We start from the raw sequence: 21,206 nt of genomic DNA, 5'->3' as shown, positions 1-21,206 counted from the left end.
ATGCAGATTATCAACCAGAAAATGACTCAAATTCAGAAAGTGAAATCGATAGTAGCGATGAACTAGAAGATACAAAGGGGGGCGAAAACGAGAAGGTAAAGAAAAAATTAATTCAATAAATTTACTAAATTATTTACATTCACATTATTTATTTGCATTAGTTAAAATAAAGTAAAATAATTTAAAACAAAAATAATTTGAAACTAAAAGAATTTGAAACTAAAGTAATTTGAAACTAAAGTAATTTGAAACTAAAATAATGTGAAATTAAAGTTATTTGAAACTAATATAATTTGTAACTCAAATAATTTGAAAATAAAGTTATTTGAAACTAAAATAATTTTAAACTACAACTCAAGTATATTTATTTTTAAGGAGAAGAAACCTGCCCGGCAGAAACGTCCCGTTCCATCCACCTGGAAGCAAAACGTCTGCAAGAAAACACGCTTGTGTGGAATGCCTTACACAAACAAAAAGGGCAAAGCTTTGGCTGAGAAAAAAATGGGAGCACCTTGTGTTTCAAAATTTTGTCAGAAATCAAAAGAGCGGAGTTGCCAGTCTATAGGGGAGGACCAGAGAGTTGGTGTTTTTAAGCAATTTTGGTCGATGAATTCGTGGGAAGGGCGAAAGATTTGTGTCCGAGCTTTGGTTGAAAAGGTGATCTACATTTTTAGCCAGCAACAATACGTCAATACATATGTGGTCGAATTGCAACGGAATTAAAATGTACTATAATTATAACTTTTGTGACTAGTCAACGGGAAACAGTTTTATTGTACTTTAATGATAGACACATTGAAATGATGTATTGGGGGAGATCTTCTGATATAAACTTACAATGGCGGATAACTAAAATTGTAAAATTGATGTCTATTTTAAGGTTGAGATCAAACAGAAGAAGGCAGGCAGTGCATCAAGACGAGACTCATCATTCGCCTACAAACTCAGGCTACCTGATGGATCTGTTCGTCGTGTTTGCAAGCCATTGTTTTGTTCCACACTTGGTGTTTCTGAGACAACAATCATGTCGTGGTTGACAGAAAATCCGAAAAGACCGAAAAAGAGTGGCCCTAAAACTGGTAAATTCCATGTGACCTATTCCATGAATTATGTCACTTCATCTATGCACTCAGTTATCGAACTGATTTTGGTAATAGCTTTTAACAAAAAGCTTTTTAGCTATAAACTGAAAAAATATAATTATTTGAAAATACAGCAGAAGTCACCAGGCACTTGCGCTAAAACATTATACCTCATTCCACTTAATTGCAGACATTTGTTTTCTCAGGTAAACACGCTGCACTCGCAGAGGAGGAGACACGATTCCTTTCAACCTGGCTGCAAGGATTACCCACGGTCGATTCTCACTATTGCAGAAGTACATACAAAGACAGAAAATTTCTTCACCCAGGAACTACTATTTCCCAACTCCATCGGGAGTATACACTGGCGGCCGAAGCATCAAAAGTCAGACCTGTTAGCATAGCCCATTTCAGCAAAGTCTTTCACGAGATGAAGTATAGCGTGTTTATTCCCCGGAAAGATCAGTGTGATGTATGTGTGTTATACAAGCATGGCAACATAACTAAGGAAGAGTATGACGCAGACGCTGCTCTCAAAGATGAGGCCAGATCTGAGAAAACAGGTGACAAAAACTTAAACGACCCAACAAAGTCAGTGTGGACTATGGATCTGCAGGCTGTGTTACTATGTCCAAACACCAAGGCCAGCACTATGTATTACAAAACCAAGCTACAAATACATAACTTCACACTTTATGATCTTAAAACAAGGGATGCTGATTGTTATATTTGGAACGAAACAGAAGGTGGATTGAGTAGCGACATTTTCGCATATTTGCAGTTTCAGCACTTTGAAAAAATCCTCGTGGCTAATCCTACGCTAAAAGAAATCATAATTTGGAGTGACGGTTGTGGCTACCAGAATAGAAACGTGACTGTTGCTAATGCTTACTCTGTTTTGGCCAAGAAATGCGGCGTAACAATAACACAAAAGTTTCTGGTTGCGGGTCACACCCAAATGGAGTGTGACAGCATGCACAGTAAGATCGAACAAAGAATGACGAACGACATATTCACTGAGAGAGATTACGTTGTCATTATTCAGAATGCTCGATTGAGACCTTCGCCTTACAAAGTAAGGCAGATGAAACACACCGATTTCCAGAAAATGGAAGGCACCATCCTCACAAGCATCAGGCCTGGGAAAAAGACAGGGGACCCAACCGTTCACGACCTGAGAGCTCTACAATACGACAGCAATGGGAAGGTCAGATATAAGCTTTCATTTGCGGATACCACAGAGTGGGAGGACCTTCCACAGAGGATCCTGGATACCAATGTTGAATGGAAACCAATGTATCGAAAAACACGTCCGATTTCAGTTAGGAAGTTCAATGATCTCCAGTCCATGAAACATGTCATGCCAGCAGACTGCCATCCTTTCTTCGACAACTTGCCTCATGAGTAACAACAGACCTTCCATGTGTGTAATTCTAAAAATGTTGAAACTGACAGTTTGTTTTAGTCAAGGAACTTGTTTGACATTGCTGACGTAAAAACAATTTTTGCCTAAGTCACCAAGATGTTGTGATAAAAGTACGTAAGTCATAACAAGTAGTTATGCAACAATATTTTTTTATTTTTCAAAACTGCAGGGGTAAAGACCTTCAATCCATAGTAATATGTACGTTAAGTGAGGTAGAAATAAAGATATCCAAAAATTGTGTGCAGTTTTGTGCGTTTTTATCAAAACCACCAAATATGACTTAGGCAATTATTTTATTAGGATGACGATATGTTACAGTGTGACACCTTACGAGTGACTTATGTATGCTTATAAAGCACAATAGTATTGGTTAAACAAGATCTTTTGTATTTGCGGATAAATAGATCTGCATTATATTCGATTTGACAGAATAAATTTTCTCAAGTAATAGTTGTCATATCCTTCGTTTCTTTTTTGCATTAACCAATGTAGCAGATCTGCTACAATTTGGAAAAATAGGTCAAGGTGGCCAACCTGATGAAAACACCTGTTTTTACCTCTAAAGCTGAGATTCCTTACATGCGGTACCGGTACGGTACGCGGCAAAAAATCGAAATAGTTAAAATAAGTTGCAATGATTCCATAGGTACGGTCGCGGATCCGTTTTTTCATGCGGAAACGTATACGGCAAAATCAATCGCACCATGTAGCGATCGGTGCGGTATGCGTTTTCAAAACCGGACAGGGTATCCCAAGAAATGACGTCACTGGTGGGGTGTTTCCCCGACACCTGGTCGGAACTTGTTTGAATTGTTCTCTGGTTAGACGAAAGTACTGTTGGAATTTTTCTCCATCCAGCTGCAATTCCGAGACCAAGTTTTCGGAAAGCCCCCTGCTGAGCTCTTTGCCGCAAAATACTGTGGACCCACCATCGGTGTTTTCTCTTTTTACGCTTCTTTAGTTGCAACAACTTATATGACATTGCTATTATGGCAAGGTCTGAATCTTGCTCTAAAGCCACACGTCGTGAAATGCGACATGTTTGCTCTGATAAAAACGCACCATGAATGAAAGAAAACGCATAGGTTACCGCATAAATGGAATCAGAGAAAGCGCATGCCGTATCCGCGTGCCGTATACCGCAAACCGCATACCGCGTATATGGAATCTCAGCTTCAGTGTCTTCAGGAGGACGTGTTGTGTGATTGGTATATGTTTTATTACAGGGGAAATAGAACCTTTCAATATAGGGTTAAAAAGACTCCATGCATACAGTTAACTCTTTAATCTATGCAAATATATTCAGTCTGGAAAGGGTTAAAGTCGCCCTCGGTCCGGCGGGCAAAGCGACATTTTTGTCGTTTTAACAAACCGGTTTTGTGAAGTCTCCTCTCATTGGCCAAGTGCGGGAATCCCCGAGTTAGTAACATGCATTGCCATTGGCAGGCACTTAGGTTACTGTGTGCAGTATTTTTAGCCTCGAGTAACGCACGTGATCTCCTAAAGCACGCTAAATAAGAAAGTACTTCCGGGTCAAATTGCGATAAGTAAACACATGGCGTCAACCAGCACAGGCAAGCGGCATTCTAGCCGTGATTGTAAGCGCAAATTCAATTTGCATGAAGTGTGTACTTTGTTGAATGACTCGGACGATGAGTTGGAATGTCCAGAAAGCGGGAGTGACTTAGATGCGGATGATTTTAGTGATTCTGGGGAGGAATCAGACGGTGAGACTCGATCGGGCACCAATAATGTTGTTGTTGACTGTACTGACACAAGCGTGCGTACGGTGTCTCCTGATGACAATCGGTCTGACAGTGGTTCAGAAATGTCTAATGATGAGTGTGAAGGGCAGTGGCAACATGTAAGAGACCTTGATAATGACAGACCCCCTGTAGTAAACGATTTTACTGCTTCCAGCGGACCTGTGTGGGTGCCAGCTGAGGCCACGCCCATCGAGTATTTTGATCGTTTCTTTGCTTCTGACGGCAACGGCCCTTCACTTTGGGATTTCCTTGTTCATGAAACCAACAAGTACTTTCACTGGTGTATGACAAAGCTTGGTGTACTTCAGCAACATTCTAAAATGCACCTATGGAAGGATGTTACTGTGGAACAATTGCGAGCATTCATAGGTCTTGTAGGGGAGGGTGGGGCAGGATGGGACATGGGGCAACATGGGACAAGCTTCTGTGTTTCAGGCAAAGCAACAGGTGGCGCTGTACGCTGTGCTGCTGAAAAGCACGCGTGAGCAGACATCTTGACGTCCACTGGTGACAACATTCTCTTGAAGTTTCAAAGAAAATACACATCAGTTTGACTTTCTGGACAGGCGAAATTTCACTATCTCTGACACCGGATGATGAGGGATTCGAAGTCGATTGCATGTGATTGTGATAGCTGATATATCAACCTTACTGCATGTTGCGTGTGAGGCGGAATGTTGTTCCCAGTCTCGCCGTGGTACAAAGTGAAATACGTGTGTGTTGGGGGGCAGCATGGGACATCCTCCATGGGGCAGGATGGGAAGGAAGGAAGGAATGATTATGGCTTAACGCCACATCGGCAATATTTCAGCCATACCGTGGCGAGAACAAGGTGAAAGCAAGAGACGGTTAAGGTTTTCGATATGACAATATGAACACCAAAAGTAAAACAAAAAGTACAGACGTGATTAAAATCGAATAAAAGAAAAATAAGATTTAAAACTCGAAAACCAGGGTTAGAGTACATGTATAAATATATATAACTGTTTATCTATAGATATCCATGACAATTAAAATTTATATTTTATGATATAGGCCAATGGCCTTTAAATAATTTATGACAACATCGCCAGCGATGCTGTCAAATAAATCATATATAGAGTTGACCGTGTAGAACCTTTGCCGAACATGGGCAAAGTCTACACAGTCAACCAGAATATGTTTGATGCCATATTGAGCATCACATCCAACACACTCGGGAGCACTGCTCCCATCCAAGATGAAATTGTGTGTCAGATGAGAATGACCAATACGGCATCTGGTTAAAACGACTTGGTCTCTACGAGACATATCAAATGTATATGAATTATAGCCAATGACCGGATGAATGGCATGCAGTTTATTATGGATCTGCAAGTCCCATTCACCCTGCCAAAGGCGATGAATATATTTAAGAATATTAGACTTCACGTCAGTATAAGGGAATTTAACCCGAGATACAGGTTTATATAGGGCAGCTTTCGCTTCCCTGTCCACGACTGTGTTTCCATGGATACCAGTGTGACTTGGTATCCAACAGAATATAATATCTTTACCTCTTTTGATTAGTTTTCGGTGTTTGGCTATTATCTCAAGTATCAATGGATTTTTAAATTTATTATTCTGAATCGCCAAAAGGCAAGACAGCGAGTCGCTGCATATCACTGCCCTCTGAACATGCCCAGAGGAAACATATGATAAGGCCAGGAGTATAGCCCTGGCCTCTGCAGAAAAGATAGAAGATGAAGGTGGCAGACGAAGAGAAGTGACCCGCTGCTCTAAGACAGCCGCAGCCGCAACCCTGTCCCCATCCTTTGACCCGTCAGTGTATATAAATTTGTAATCCATATAATGAGCCTTGATTTCAGCAAAACTTTGCTGAATTATAAGAGGATTTGTATTGGATTTATTATATTTACGTAGATCAAATATTAGTTTGCTTTGTGGGAGAAGCCATGGAGGAGACTCCGGAAAAGACACCGGAGCTATATCCTCCAGCTTGATGTTAGCTCCCACAAAATGGTCCCGTATGCGAAGACCGAACGAAGGGATCTTGTTAGGACATTTAATATATTTGTCTACATATAATGGATTGAAAACACAGTCATAGGCAGGGTTTGTTGGATGAGCTTTAAGCTTACTAGCGTATTGAAGGCTAAGTTTTATACGTCGGTTGTATAAGGAAGGCTCATTTGCCTCCACGTATAAACTTTCTACTGGTGAGGTTCTAAAAGCACCAAGGCTGAGCCTCAAACCTTGGTGATGAACAGGATCCAACATTTTAATATACGACTTCCTAGCGGAACCGTAAATGATGGATCCATAGTCCAATTTAGACCTCACCAGAGAACGATATAAATTAAGTAAAACTGATCGGTCAGCACCCCAGTCGGTGCTAGACACGACCTTAATTATATCGAGAGCCTTTGTACATTTAGCTTTAAGCATTTTTATGTGAGGTATAAAAGATAGCTTACTATCAAATATTATACCTAAAAATTTTGTTTCTCCAACAATTTTAATCTGTTTACCACAAAAATTAAGCTCAGGGTCAAGATGAAGTTTCCGTTTATTACAAAAATGCATACCGACGGTTTTAGACGTTGAAAATCTAAAACCGTTTTCAGTTGCCCATTTCTCGATCTTATTGAGACAAAGCTGCAACTGACGTTCGATATTATTCATATTCTTAGCTCGGTAGCATATAAGGAAATCATCCACGTATAAAGAACCCTCTGTGCCCGATGTTAATGTTTTTGCTAGGCTATTTATTTTTATGCTAAACAGAGTTGGTGATAGAATGCTGCCCTGGGGTACACCCATTTCCTGCTCATAAGAGTCAGAAAGAGTGGACCCCACCCGTACCTTAAACTGACGATCGGATAAAAATTGAGATATAAATATAGGTAATCGACCTTTTAGACCCATGTTCGCGAGGTCTTTTAAAATACCATATTTCCATGTGGTGTCGTAGGCCTTTTCAAGGTCAAAAAATATGGACACCACATGTTCGTTATTGATGAAGCCATCGCGAATAAAGGTTTCAAATCGAACAAGGTGATCCATGGTAGATCTACCTTGCCGAAAACCACATTGAATATTAGATAAAAGCTTGTTGGTTTCAAGAAACCAAACAAGTCTATCATTAATCATCCGTTCCATAGTCTTACAGACACAGCTGGTAAGAGCTATGGGACGGTAATTATTTGGATCATTATGATCCTTACCCGGTTTGGGAACCGGGATAATACACGCCTCCCTCCATGAGGCTGGAAAATTACCAGTTATCCAAATATCATTAATCAAGTCCAAGAGAGTCTCCAGTGGCTCAGGTGGTAAATGGTTCAGAAACTTATAATATACATTATCAGGACCACAAGCAGTATCGTGGGCCTTTTTTAATGCAGTTTTAAGTTCCTCGATATTAAAAGGATTATTATAATCTTCTAAATTCTTAGAAGAAAAGGGCAATTTAATTTTCTCCTTCTGGCTTTTAATACGTTGGAATTCTTTAGTATAATTCTCAGAAGAAGATTTCTTTGAGATTGTTTCAGCTAGTTTATTAGCTATATCGGGTGGAGAAGTTATTATATTATCTCCATCTTTTAAATGCTGAACTTTTGCTCTATTATTTTTGCCCTTAAGTTTCTGAACCATGTTCCAGACCTTACGCATGGGTGTTTTTGACGTAATGCCCGAAACAAAGTTCCGCCAACAAGATCGTCTCTTGGACTTGAGTAATCGACGAGCCTTAGCTCGAAAAATACGAACCTGGTTTAAATGATTGTCAGTAGGACATATATTAAAATTTCGCTCGGCCTTTTTGCGGTCCTTTATGGCTTTGCGACAGTCCTTATCATACCAGGGTTTACTTTTGGATTGTGGATTTGTCGAGGTTTTAGGGATAGTTCTATCGGCAGCTCGTAATACAAGCTCGTTAAATTTTAATATTGGATCATTTGTTGCATTGAGAGTCTCTGGAGAGATATCAGCCTCGCAGAACATCTCAAATGCGATCCAGTCTGCTTTATCGAATTTCCACCTAGCTACACGTTCTAAAGAATTAGAAGTGATATGCTCTAGGATAATAGGAAAATGGTCACTACCACAAAGATCGTCATGCACGTTCCATGAAAAATCTGGGAGAAGTGATGGATCCGTGATAGTGAGATCGATAGCAGAATAAGTGCCATTACCCGGATGTAAATAGGTATCAGAACCATCATTGAAATAACACAGTTCTTCCTTACATAAGAAGTCTTCGACTATCTTACCCTTATTATTTATGTTATTACTGCCCCAAAGAGGGTTATGGGAATTAAAATCTCCCATTATAATAAACGGTTTAGGTAATTGTTCTGTAAGATTATGTAACTGAGAAGCTGACAAAGAAGTGTTCGGAGGTATATACACCGAACATAATGTGACTGTTTTAGACAGTGAAATACGAACAGCCACAGCCTGAAGCTCTGTATTCAGAGCAACAGTGCTGTGTATAATGTTGTTATTTATGAAGATCGAGGAGCCGCCTGCAGCTCGCTCTTCTTCATTTGAATAAGTACTATATAATGAATAATTTTTAAGAGTTATTTTATCTTTGTCAGGTGTCTTCAGGTGAGTTTCCTGAAGACAGAGGGCAACTGGATTGAAAGATTGAACTAGCTGTGTTATTTCAATAAAATTTGCCTTAAGACCTCGACAATTCCATTGTATAATTTTGTCTAAAGAAGACATTATGGAGGAAGGCGTATGGGGGATTTATCTTTATGTTTGGACCGTGGACGACCCTTCCTGGGAGATCGGCTGTTAGATCTCCCTGGTGCGGGTGATGTATCCATCACATCCGCATCTGATGTTGAAGGACCAACGTCCTCCAGCGATCCAAACCTATTAAAAGTTTGGACAGGATCTCTAGTGGCCTTCGAGGGACGCTCTGTGGGGCCACTAGGTTTATTATTTTCATTACGAGATTTATTTTCAGACTTATTTCTGGCAGGTTTGTTTTTGCTTTGATCAGGCTCAGGGTTATCAGTTTGTTTTGTAATATTTACTGGGTGTTTTTGAGTTATTGTAGTCGTCTGGGTAGAGCAGGAATTACAGGCAGGTTGAGCAGCAGGTTGTAGAGAAGTAGGTCTGTCGTTTCCAATGGGCCAAGTCAATGAGGTTTGAGTAGCAACAGATGCTACTCGCTTGACCGCATTGGCAAATGAAGTCTGCAGTGTAGTATTAGGAGGCAAGACTAGTTTGCGGGCCTCCTGATACGATATATTGTTTTTAGTTTTTATAGTGATAATTTGTTTTTCTTTTACGAAAAGTGGGCAGTCCTTAGAGGAGGCCATGTGATCTCCACTGCAATTGCAGCACTTTGCTTTGCTGCTACAGTCGAAACCATCATGACCTTCACTGCCGCACCGAAAACAGACCAGTTTATTTTTGCATTGGCCCTTGCCATGACCAAACTTTTGACAGTTAAAACAACGTGTCGGGTTAGGGATATACAACTCCACATTAACCCTATACGGGCCAATGTAGATATACGCCGGAATAGATTTACTGTTAAATGTCAGAAGATATGTATTTAGTTTAATGATGTTACCAGATTTCTTCATAGTGAAGCGTTTCACTCTGGTAACACCCTGCGATTTCAGTTCTGTGCAGATTTCGTCTTCTGATAAATCAATGATATCCTGATCCCTGTCACGTATAATTCCCTGACAGCTGTTCAGGGAATTATGGGGGGATGTATACACAGGAATATCAGTTATTTTATTCAAAGCTAATAAATTAATGGATTGTTGTTTCCGAAAACATTCAATAAGAATGTCTCCGGATCGTAATTTTTTGACGTTTTTTAAAGTACCTGCTGATCCCTGCAAGGCCCTTTTAAGTACAAATGGATGAATTTTTGAGGCCGGTTTCTGTTCACTTTTTGTCGAGAGAACGATGAAAGCCGGCCAACTGTCCTGTCCGTTATCAACTGAGTCAGCCAAAACCTCTAATTTTCTCTTCTTATCAGCACTTGAAATCGGCTGAGAGGAAGGCCTGTTAGTCATACTGGAGACATTAATTGATAGGTGTGAAGAAGACATGGCATATATATATAAATTTCACCCCATATGTTCCCCACCCACCACGGAGTACCAACAAGGGCGATGCCTGAACCTGGGAATACCCAGCAGGAAAGACACCAAGGATTCCATATGAGGTATACTCGAACAGATTGATTTATACCAACAGGTTAAATTCAATCTACTCGATTGACCCATGAGCCACCGCCTCAAAACGTAGTCCCGCAAACGAAGTTTCAGAAATAACATTTTCTTGAAGGAATAGTGTTATGGAGAAATTCTGGGACAACGCAAAGGCAAGACATGACCAAGCCGATTGATCGGACCGGGCCCATCCGACCTCCCGTCTCACTCCAAGTAAGGGCCAAAGCGGAGTGTTGGGCGCGAGGATCTCGCAAGACCAACCCACCCTCAGCCACCAGGATCCCGTCCTCGGAGATTACGGGTCGCAACCCACGGCAAACAGGTCGCTCCCCGGTTGCCTCTCACACAACCGAGAAGATGTGAGCCTATTATATTCACCGGGCTCACACAGGAGAGCTCTAGGTTAGTCGACTTTTACGACAAGCTTACCTAGAGGGCTGAGGTCCTATTCTTATCACCCCGGAAACCCCACGGGGGGGCAGGATGGGTCGCTGTCCCATCCTGCCCCATCATGTAATAACATGGCCACAAATAACAACATGACCATAACTATTCAAGCTAATTAAATTTTAAGTTAAGAGTGTCTCTTGGGATCTGAACCCATGTAATTATGTTTTCTGAATATAAAGCTGATGCTGCCAATTTATTCTTGTTTATGGTTACTTTTTCAGAATGGTCCGAAATTACAAAAGAAAGAGTGACAGGTTTAAGTGGAGCAAAGAAAACCTAGACAGAGCCGCCGACTATGTTAAGTTTGGGAGTGTATCTGTTCGAGAAGCTGCAATAAAATACAATATTCCCAAGTCGACGCTGCAGCGCTTTCTGAAGGGAAATGTTGAAAGCGGGAAGAGAGGTGCCTTTACCACTGTTTTCAGTAAAGAGATGGAAGACGAGTTAGTAAACCATGCACTGAAACTCCAAGGGTTGATGTATGGCCTAACTGGGGATGACCTCCGCTCTCTTGCTTTTGAGTTTGCTGAAAGAAACAAAATTAAACATCCTTTTCCAAATGACAAGAAAAAGGCTGGAGCGGATTGGCTGAGACACTTTATGAGTCGACACCCAGAGTTGTCTTTTTGTACCCCAGAAAAAACAAGCCTCAGTCGTATCACTGGATTTAATAAGGTTCAGACAATGAAGTTTTATGAACTAGTCAGAAAGGCCATGGAGGAACATCACTTTGAACCACAGCGTATCTACAATGTGGACGAAACTGGAATGAGCACCGTCCCAAACCGCACATCAAAGGTTATTGCCAAGAAGGGTGTCAAACAGGTGGGACAAATCACTTCTGCGGAGAAAGGTCAAACAACAACCCTCGTATGCGCAATGAATGCCGCTGGATCGTTCATTCCTCCAGTATTTATCTTTGCGCGCAAGAACATGAATGCACAACTAATGCGGAATGCTCCGGTTGGTGCAATAGGGCTCTGCTCTGACAGTGGGTGGATGAATACTGACTTATTCCCTAAGTGGCTGGATCATTTTATTGATCACACGAAAAGCTCTACCGAAGACAAAGTGTTGCTCATTTTGGACAACCACGTGAGCCACTGCTCCATCGAGGCGATTAAGAAAGCAAGAGAGAACGGGGTTGTCATGATAACAATCCCGCCACACACTAGCCATAAAACACAACCGCTGGACAGGACGTTTTACGGTCCCTTGAAAACTGCTTATGAACAAGAATGTCACAAGTTTATGGTCAATCATCCAGGCAAACGTATCACACAATATGATATTGCTGAACTCGTGGGACAAGCGTACCCTCGTTGTGCCTCAGTTGAGAAGGGGATCAAGGGATTTCAGTGCACTGGTATCTACCCTTTCAACCCAGATATATTTGATGAAACTGATTATGCCCCAGCTGAGCTCACAGAACGGAGCGTGGAAAACTGTGAGGGACTTCACGAAACAGTTGACAGCGGAAACACGACGCTTGCCACTGGCCACGATACCTTGACTCCAGCCCATGACTTCGAACCTGTGCCTGGGACCTCCAAGGCTGATGAGGATAATGATCCACCAATCCAAGCGCCTTTCCCAGAAGCTTCATCTTCGGATGAAGGCACATCTTCAGGATCCAGTACAACTGTATCCATAGAAGATATTTCACCAATTCCTCGAGTGGAAAGAAGCAATAACGCACGTAAACGTGCGGCAGGAAAAGCAGAGGAACTGACGAGCAGTCCGTACAAAGCGAGGCTTCTTCAACAGTTGGAGAACAAAAAGTCAAAAGGCCGTAAAGGAAATCAAAAGACAGCTAACCAGGGTGGGAAAAAGAAAACAGGAGGGAAAAATCAGTCAAAAAGCGACATGAGTGGGGGAAAATCTGCACAGAACACTACTTCCAAATATGAGTGCATATTTTGTTCAGAACAGTACGTAGAGCCAATCACGGAAGACTGGATTCAATGTTCCTCTTGTAAGGAATGGTGTCACGAACGTTGTGCTGATTTAGAGAGCGGTAAAGAATGAATGAATGATTATGGCTTAACGCCACATCGGCAATATTTCAGCCATATCGTGGCGAGAACAAGGTGAAAGCAAGAGACGGTTAAGGTTTTCGATCTGATAATATGAACACCAAAAGTAAAACAAAAAGTACAGACGTGATTAAAATCGAATAAAAGAAAAATAAGATTTAAAACTCGAAAACCAGGGTTATAGTACATGTATTAAAATATATATAACTGTTTATCTATAGATATTTGACAATTAAAATTTATATTTTATGATATAGACCAATGGCCTTCAAATAATTAATGACAACATCGCCAGCGATGCTGTCAAATAAATCATAGATAGAGTTGACCGTGTAGAATCTCTGCCGAACATGGGCAAAGTCTACACAGTCAACCAGAATATGTTTGATGTCATATGGAGCATCACATCCAACACACTCGGGAGCACTGCTCCCATCCAAGATGAAATTGTGTGTCAGATGAGAATGTCCAATACGGCATCTGGTTAAAACGACTTGGTCTCTACGAGACATATCAAGTGTATATGAATTATAGCCAATGACCGGATGAATGGCATGTAGTTTATTATGGACCTGCAAGTTCCATTCACCCTGCCAAAGGCCACGAATATATTTAAGAATATTGGACTTCATGTCAGTATAAAGGGATTTTTATCTTAGATATGGGTTTATTTAGGGCAGCTTTCGCCTCCCTGTCTGCGACTGTGTTTCCATGGATACCAATATGACTTGGTATCCAGCAGAATATAATATCTTTACCTCTTCTAATTAATTTCCTATGTATAGCTAAAATTTGAAGGATCAAGGGATTTTTAAATTTATTATTCTGTATTGCCAATAAGCAAGACAACGAGTCCGTGCATATCATTGCCCTCTGGGCACACCCAGAAGAAACATATGATAAGGCCAGGAGTATAGCTCTGGCCTCGGCAGAGAAGATTGAAGAAGAGGATGGAAGACGAAAGGAAGAGACCCGCTGCTCTAAGACAGCCGCAGTCGCAACCCTGTCCCCATCCTTCGACCCGTCAGTATATATAAATTGATAATCCGTATAATTAGCTTTAATTTCAGCAAAACCTTGCTGAATTATAAGAGGATTTATATTTGATTTATTATATTTACGTAGATCAAATATTAGTTTAGGTTGTGGGAGAAGCCATGGAGGAGACTCCGGAAAAGACACCGGAGCTATATCCTCCAGCTTGATGTTAGCTCCCACAATATGGTCCTGTATACGAATACCGAACGAAGGGATCTTGTTAGGACATTTAGTATATTTGTCTACATATAATGGATTGAAAACACAGTCGTAGGCAGGGTTTGTTGGATGAGCTTTAAGCTTTGTACTATATTGAAGGCTAAGTTTAATACGTCGGTGATATAAAGAAGGTTCATTTGCCTCCACGTATAAACTTTCTACTGGTGAGGTTCTAAAAGCACGAGAGCGGTAAAGATGATTTTATTTGTGATTTGTGTTCTGATCATGATCAAGATTAGCAATTACTTGACTTACAAGTTGCTGGAATAGTTGGACTTGTACACGAACGATGTTCAGGTCTAAAAAGAAAGTCCTTGAACTGTTGTCTGATCTTTATGGACAAGGAATATTTTTGGAAATTATGTAATTCTCCCGTACCCCTACAGTTTTGTCATATTTAGTGTCTCAGGTGTCAGGAAAATTACAATGTCCATTGCTTGCCCATCGTGCCCCCAAATATGTGGGGCACGATGGGACACGCATAATTGTTTAAGAATGACTGTTGTTCCAAAGAAACCCTGCCAATGAGTCATGATTGTGTTTGATAGCGTAGTCGTACGAAATCTGTACAAATCCATAAGCACTGGTGTGTACCTACTTTTGTGTTGAAATAAACAGCTTTTAAAAAAAATGTGGCCCATCTTGCCCCACCTTTCCCTACTCAACATGGGGTTCATTCGTAAACATTCTATTGAGCAATACTGGAATAGCTCAGACTATTCTCATTACACTCCGGTATTCAGAAGGGTGATGAAACTCAACACATTCAAACTGATACTGCGGTTTTACCATGCATCAGACAGTGCCCTGGAACCGAAACACGGTACACAGAACTATGACCCACAGTATAAATTTCGCCAAGTTCTAGACCACTTCAACGCAGCATGGGCCCGCGAATTTCAGCTAAATCGCATGGTGTCGATTGATGAGTCTATTGTGGGCTTCAAAGGGCGGCATGACCTGGTAAATTATATCAGAATAAAGAAACACCACCAGTGGGGACCTAAAGAATACAATCTATGTGATTCTTTGACCGGTTACCTGCATCAGACGATGTACCACCAAGCAGGGACCAAAAAAAGCCAGTACGGACAACCTTATGATGTATGTGCCAAACTTATGGCTCCACATGAGAATAAAAACCATCTTTTAGTGGTAGACAACTATTACACCAGCATTCCGCTGGCTGAACAGATGCTGAAAAAGGGGGTCTATGTGACGGGAACAGTTCGTTGTGATCGCCGTAATCTACCTGCTCAGGTGAAGAAAAAAAACAACAAAAAGGGTGATGTTACTGCCATGAGAAAAGGACAGGTCTTAGCTATCAGTTGGGGGGACAGAAAGCAAGTTAGACTGATATCCACTAGTTCTTCAGCAACTTCTGTGAATAAAACTACAAGAAGGAATGTTGTAAAACAAATTCCGGAAATTGTGACTGAGTACAACGCCGGCATGGGAGGAGTCGATATATCAGATCAGATGACAGACCACTATGCTCCAGAACTGGGTACAGTGAAGTGTTGGCGTAAAGTAGTGTTCCATCTGATTGACAGAACTCTGACAAATGCATACATTTGTTACAAGAACAATCCAAATGACCCCACTCCTTTAAACAAACAGAAGACGCATTGTGACTTCATTATCTCTGTTGTTGAGGTTCTGATTGGCGGCTATTCTGAGCCTCGTGGGAAGGTTGGTAGGCCAAGTCTTGGTTCTCCTGAGTTAACAGAATATGTAAAAACGTCTCCAACTCCTCTCTCGCGCCAAGCCTCAATCCAAACGGAGAGACTATAGATTTGATGCATTAGCTAGATGCACGTGTTACACTTGTATGTCTTCCCGGCAACTTTATTTTGGACATGCACGGTATGTCATTGGTTTTCAATTGGCCTTAATGTTTAATTGGACACTTCGATTATTACCGTAAACTGGGGTGAATAGGGACACCGTGGTGAATAGGGACGAAAACCAGGAAAGTTTTTTAAGTGGATCACTAGCTAACATAATAACTTCTGTAAATGATTTTATGTTTCAGGTTGACAGAGTAGGTGGACAGCTCTTACTCCATGATATCACACAGGGGGGCGGATAAAAACTCTGCATTATTGAGGACAGAAGGCGATTGTCATCGAAATCGTCAAAAAATTGTTGTGGTCAAAACTTTGGCTGGTCATCTTCACCCAATAGATCAAATTGTCTTAGAAGCCTGTGAAGTACAGCCAAGAACCTCGTGTGGCTGTGGTAGAAAAGGTTTTTAAGTAAAATTAAATTTAGATTTTCCGGAGCCAATTTCATTTATTTCAGATAATTAGATGATCGTTCCGGGGTGAATAGGGACAGAAGATGCCGCGGACATACAAACCAAAACCGGGTGCAAAATCATACAAGAAACATGATGAGGACAAAATAAGACAGGCTGTTGCTGCAGTGAACCGAGGCATGTCCAACAGAAAGGCTTCTGAACAATTTGGGATCCCGAAAAGTGTCATCAATCGACACAAACTGCATCCAGAAACAAAATCACATGGTGGACAAACGGTACTCGATGTCGCCCTTGAGGACCATATTGTCAACAGGATTACAACTTGTGCTAACTGGGGGTTTTCTTTAGACGCCTTCGACCTGCGAGTTATTATTAAAAGTTACCTGGATAGACGTGGGCTGGTGATCTCAAAATTTAAAGATAACCTACCTGGCAAAGAATGGGCAGCCTCCTTCCTTAAGAGACACAGAGGGGAATTAACACAGAGGATTTGTCAGAACATAAAAAGATCCAGAGCAGCTGTGTCTCAGGAGATTCTGAATGATTACTTTGATAATTTGGCTGAATCAGTTGATGGTGTCCCACCTGACAACATTCTAAATTATGATGAGACCAACTTGTCTGACGACCCAGGCAGAGCAAAAGTTCTCACTAAGAGAGGAAGCAAATATCCAGAGAGGATTATGAACCAATCAAAATCTTCAATTTCGTTGATGTTTGCTGGAACTGCAAGTGGATGTTTACTGCCACCCTACGTTGTGTACAAGTCTCTGAACATGTATGACACGTGGACACAGGGAGGGCTCGAAGGTACAAGATATAACCGGAGCAAATCGGGATGGTTTGACTCATACTGTTTTTCTGATTTGTTTTATACCATTGCCCTGCCATACTTTAGAAGGCTTCCAGGGCGTAAAATCCTTATTGGAGATAACTTAAGCTCTCATCTCACAATAGATGTTATCCAGGAGTGTGAGAAAAATGATATTGCTTTTGTTTTTCTCCCTGCAAACTCCACTCACCTGTGTCAGCCACTAGATGTGTGCTTTTTCCGCCCGATGAAAATGGCATGGAGGCCTATCCTAGCAAGATGGAAGAAGAAGGGTGCAACACAGTCATCAATCCCCAAGGATACGTTTCCTCGCCTTCTGATGGAGCTAATGGACCAGCTAAGTACAAACACACCAGACAACCTGAAATCCGGATTCGCGAAATGTGGAATCTTCCCTCTTGACCGACAAAAAGTTCTGTCTCGTTTGCCAGAAACTTCAGATTCGGCAGTCAGCGATGTAGACAGAACAGCAGTGGATGACTCAGTTGTCTCGATGCAGTTGTGGACGATGTTGTTGTTGACAATTCTGATGACGAACCGGCTTCCACGAATGGAAATATTGACAACGAAAGGCATGTACCCCAGCCAGGTGGTGATGCGAGGGGGCGTGGTCTTCACCACCAACAGCATTACACGAGACAACAACTGACTCAGCTTGAGTGGGAATCTATCACGGGTGATGTTTTTTCTTTGGATTGGTGCCCCGAATTTGATACAGGCAAGTCCTATCCATGCCTAAAGAAGGACATGACAGACAAGAAACCAGTTGACTATTTCTATGAGTTTTTCCCCAAGCCTCTATTCAAAACTTTTGCAGAACAAACAAATATATATGCCATGCAGTATTTAGACGGTACAGATGATTTTCCAGTGAGGTCTCGTTATCACAAGTGGCATGACACAAGTGAATCTGAAATGAGAGCCTATGTGGCCCTAGCCTCCTCATTACGGATACGCGAAATTTCGCGCATCGGGAATTCCCCGTCCTAATTCTTCCGCGTTGCCCATACTAACCTGTTATAGCGCATTGAATCGCTCAGTTTGGCTGTCTAATAATATATGGTAACACCCAGGGCCCAATTCTCGATACTTCGGCCACGTGTTTCGGCCACATGTGCGCATGCGCTTGCTTATGTCGTGAATCCTGCAGGCCTCGTGGGGAGCACGTTGTTGCTGTAATACCGGTAGCGATTTCTGACCAGAGTGAAAAATGTCAAAGAACACGCATAGAATTCGAGGAATAGACAACATAGAGGAAGTTCTACGGATGTTGGACGATCTCAGTGACACAGATATTGATTTAGACGATGGGGATGATACTGTGGATTCCGATTTGGACGGTGATTTAGATGTTGACACTGCATCTATGCCCGACGATTTACAGGGTACCGGTAATGTGAGTGGACCTGATGTGAGAGATGATGATGATCGTTTTTCTGATCAGGAAGTAAGTGACTCTGATTCATCTGATAATGAAAATGATTTTGTGAGACATACTGCAAGGTCGGCAGAACGGGGGAGAGGCGCTGGGCGCGCCAGGCCTCGCCAACGTGGTCCTGGTGTCAGGGTTCGTGGTCGTGGTGTCAGGGTTCGTGGTGGGCGAATTGTTACGCAGAGAGATAGATCACGAAGCCCTGTCAGAGTGCCTGATGGACATAATTTGTTTGTATGGGAGGAGAAAATAAATGACAGAGTCACAAGGAATTTTGCAGAAAGAATAGGCCCACAGAGACGCTATCCAGAGAATACCACTTATCTAGACGTGTTTGAGGAATTTTTTACTGAGGAGGTGTGGAAGTTGCTTGTTGATATGACAAATCTAAATGCTGAGACTAAACGCAGAGAAAATCCAAATAAAAATCGAGGCAAATGGGAAAATGTAACTGTCACAGAAATGAAGGTTTTTATTGCTCTTGTTATTTCCTTGGGCATAATAAAACTTCCAACCCTTGGCGCGTACTGGCAAAAGAAGAAGTGGTTTTTTGATATACCCTCATTCAACATGGTTATGCCACGAGACCGATTCAACCAGATTTGGCGGTACCTGCACTTTTGTAATGAGGCTGAGGCACCCCAGGACAATGACCCTGATAGGGATAAACTATACAAAGTCAGACCCTTACTGGACTTACTCCTCCCTCGTTTCCAAAGTGTGTACGTACCTGAAGAGTACATCTCCATTGATGAATCAATGATTCCATTCAAGGGACGTATCGGATTTAGGCAATTCATTGCCAACAAACGCACCCGATTTGGAATAAAAGTGTGGGTGCTTGCAGAATCTAGTACCGGTTACGTTCCTCGACTTCAGATCTATACAGGGAAGGACCCCGTTGGGTGGACCACAGGTCCCCTACCTCGGGGACCCATGGGTCACCAAGCACCATGATATAAAAACTCCTCTGTGAATGCCAGTGTTAAAGATAGGTACCCAAACTGACCTTCATTGCAAGCAGCAATAATACTCAAACAAGTACAACCAATGTTATGCCTGCTCTTCCAAAGAACATGGGAATTTTCGTCAAATGTGTTAAAAGTGGCCCATCGGTCCCCAGTCTCCCCTACACATCCCCAGATCTGTTCATGAGGCTAATGGACCGTGGTATAGGGACTTGTGGCACTGTCCGCAGTAACAGACTTGGGTTGCCTGCAGATATAAAACCCAGTGTAACAAAACTAAAAAAAGGGGACCCTCCTAAATTCTGGAGATGTGAAGAAAAATCTTTGTTATCATGTGCATGGCAAGACACTGGACCAGGGTTCGTACGCTGCCTTAATTTCCTTAAAAGTCTTTAGGCCCTAATATTCGTTGTGTTTAATTAAGGACCTTAAAAACCTTAAAATCTGATAAAAGTGAGATCAGGGTCTTTAAAAGTCTTTAAAAATTATAAACTGCAACCAGTGAAAAAAATTATTGCTGAGTAATTAATATTACAAGGTAACAATTAAGAATCATCCACGAAAATCATACGGTTAGACACCATATTTCAGAAACCCCATTTGAGCCCCTTCACACGAAAATTGCCGAGTGTTGCAGATTGTAATATCGGAAACACAACCACATCATAAGTAGTCATTGAAAAAGCTGGTTTCCGAAACCGGAAATTGCGCGGGTTCTCAGGAAAGTTTTCTGACGGGATTGGTTTGAATCGAGGAAGCCGTAGTATGTGAACTTGCTAACAATGTTAAACATGCCTGGCCATTGTTTGTTCCACGAAATATGGCTGGAAAACAGTGAATATGTCGGGTGGTTGGAAAAAGATCCAGATAAACACAAGGCGAGATGTAAAGTTTGTGTCAAATCATTTGGCCTGGGCACAATGTAGGCATGTTGCAATACCGGCTCTCAGCGGCAGCCATTTTCTCCGATCGCCTCTGCTGGCACCTTTGGGAATGCCCATACGGGTACTTCAGTAAAACTGGTCGTGCGCCGCTTTCCATTGGTTATTTTTTGTGGAATTCCTTATAATGACGTAGTGGGGATTCCCTTCTACAGCCTCGTTTTTTAATTTTTCTATTCCATTCAGTATTTTGCTCGTTACGGTACTACCAAAGTTTTTAGTCAGAATTAACCAGCGTCAGACATTTTCTGAGACTCTGGACACTATCGTGAGGTAAGTGGACATTTAATTCTATGTTTTATCTCCAAACTGACGAAGTCTCATCAATAATAAATGGATCTATGACATGTTTTTATTGTTCTCAAATATCTTGTTAGATCAAGTAGGTTTAATGGCGGCTAAAAAATTCGTAAATTTCCCCAACATTGATACCCGATAATATCTACTCTATGTGCTTCACATATCAAATTTATGGCAATAAACCACATCCTTAATGTCTTAGGATGTTAGAAAACTGTACTTTTATTGATTATTTTTACTGATGGGGTGGATGATTACAGAT

At 41.5% G+C, this 21,206-nt stretch overlaps 2 protein-coding genes across 2 annotated transcripts; both read left to right on the top strand.

The window, feature by feature from the left end:
• The first annotated feature begins 11,053 nt into the window (after positions 1-11,053).
• LOC135470674 (uncharacterized) lies at positions 11,054-19,692 on the top strand. Its single transcript, XM_064749709.1, has 4 exons — positions 11,054-12,932; positions 15,008-15,900; positions 16,244-16,252; positions 18,523-19,692. The coding sequence occupies exons 1-4, from the start codon at positions 11,138-11,140 to the stop codon at positions 19,690-19,692; spliced, it is 3,867 nt and encodes a 1,288-aa protein (XP_064605779.1). The 5' UTR covers positions 11,054-11,137.
• Positions 14,813-18,497, top strand: LOC135470186 (uncharacterized). The gene has a single exon (XM_064748988.1). The coding sequence runs from the start codon at positions 16,552-16,554 to the stop codon at positions 17,950-17,952; it is 1,401 nt and encodes a 466-aa protein (XP_064605058.1). The 5' UTR covers positions 14,813-16,551; the 3' UTR covers positions 17,953-18,497.
• Positions 19,693-21,206: the final 1,514 nt, after the last annotated feature.

This window comes from Liolophura sinensis, chromosome 7 (genome assembly GCF_032854445.1).
Source record: "Liolophura sinensis isolate JHLJ2023 chromosome 7, CUHK_Ljap_v2, whole genome shotgun sequence".
Classification (NCBI taxonomy): domain Eukaryota; kingdom Metazoa; phylum Mollusca; class Polyplacophora; order Chitonida; family Chitonidae; genus Liolophura; species Liolophura sinensis.
The sequence above is the reverse complement of the archived record's forward strand: the minus strand, read 5'-3'. Positions and strand labels throughout refer to the sequence as shown.

Coding starts and splice junctions, on each gene's coding strand:
- LOC135470674 (XM_064749709.1), top strand. CDS start 11,138: ATGGTCCGAAATTACAAAAGAAAGAGTGACAGGTTTAAGTGGAGCAAA. Junction 12,933..15,007: donor TTGTGCTGATTTAGAGAGCG/GTAAAGAATGAA, acceptor ACCATGCATCAG/ACAGTGCCCTGGAACCGAAA.
- LOC135470186 (XM_064748988.1), top strand. CDS start 16,552: ATGCCGCGGACATACAAACCAAAACCGGGTGCAAAATCATACAAGAAA.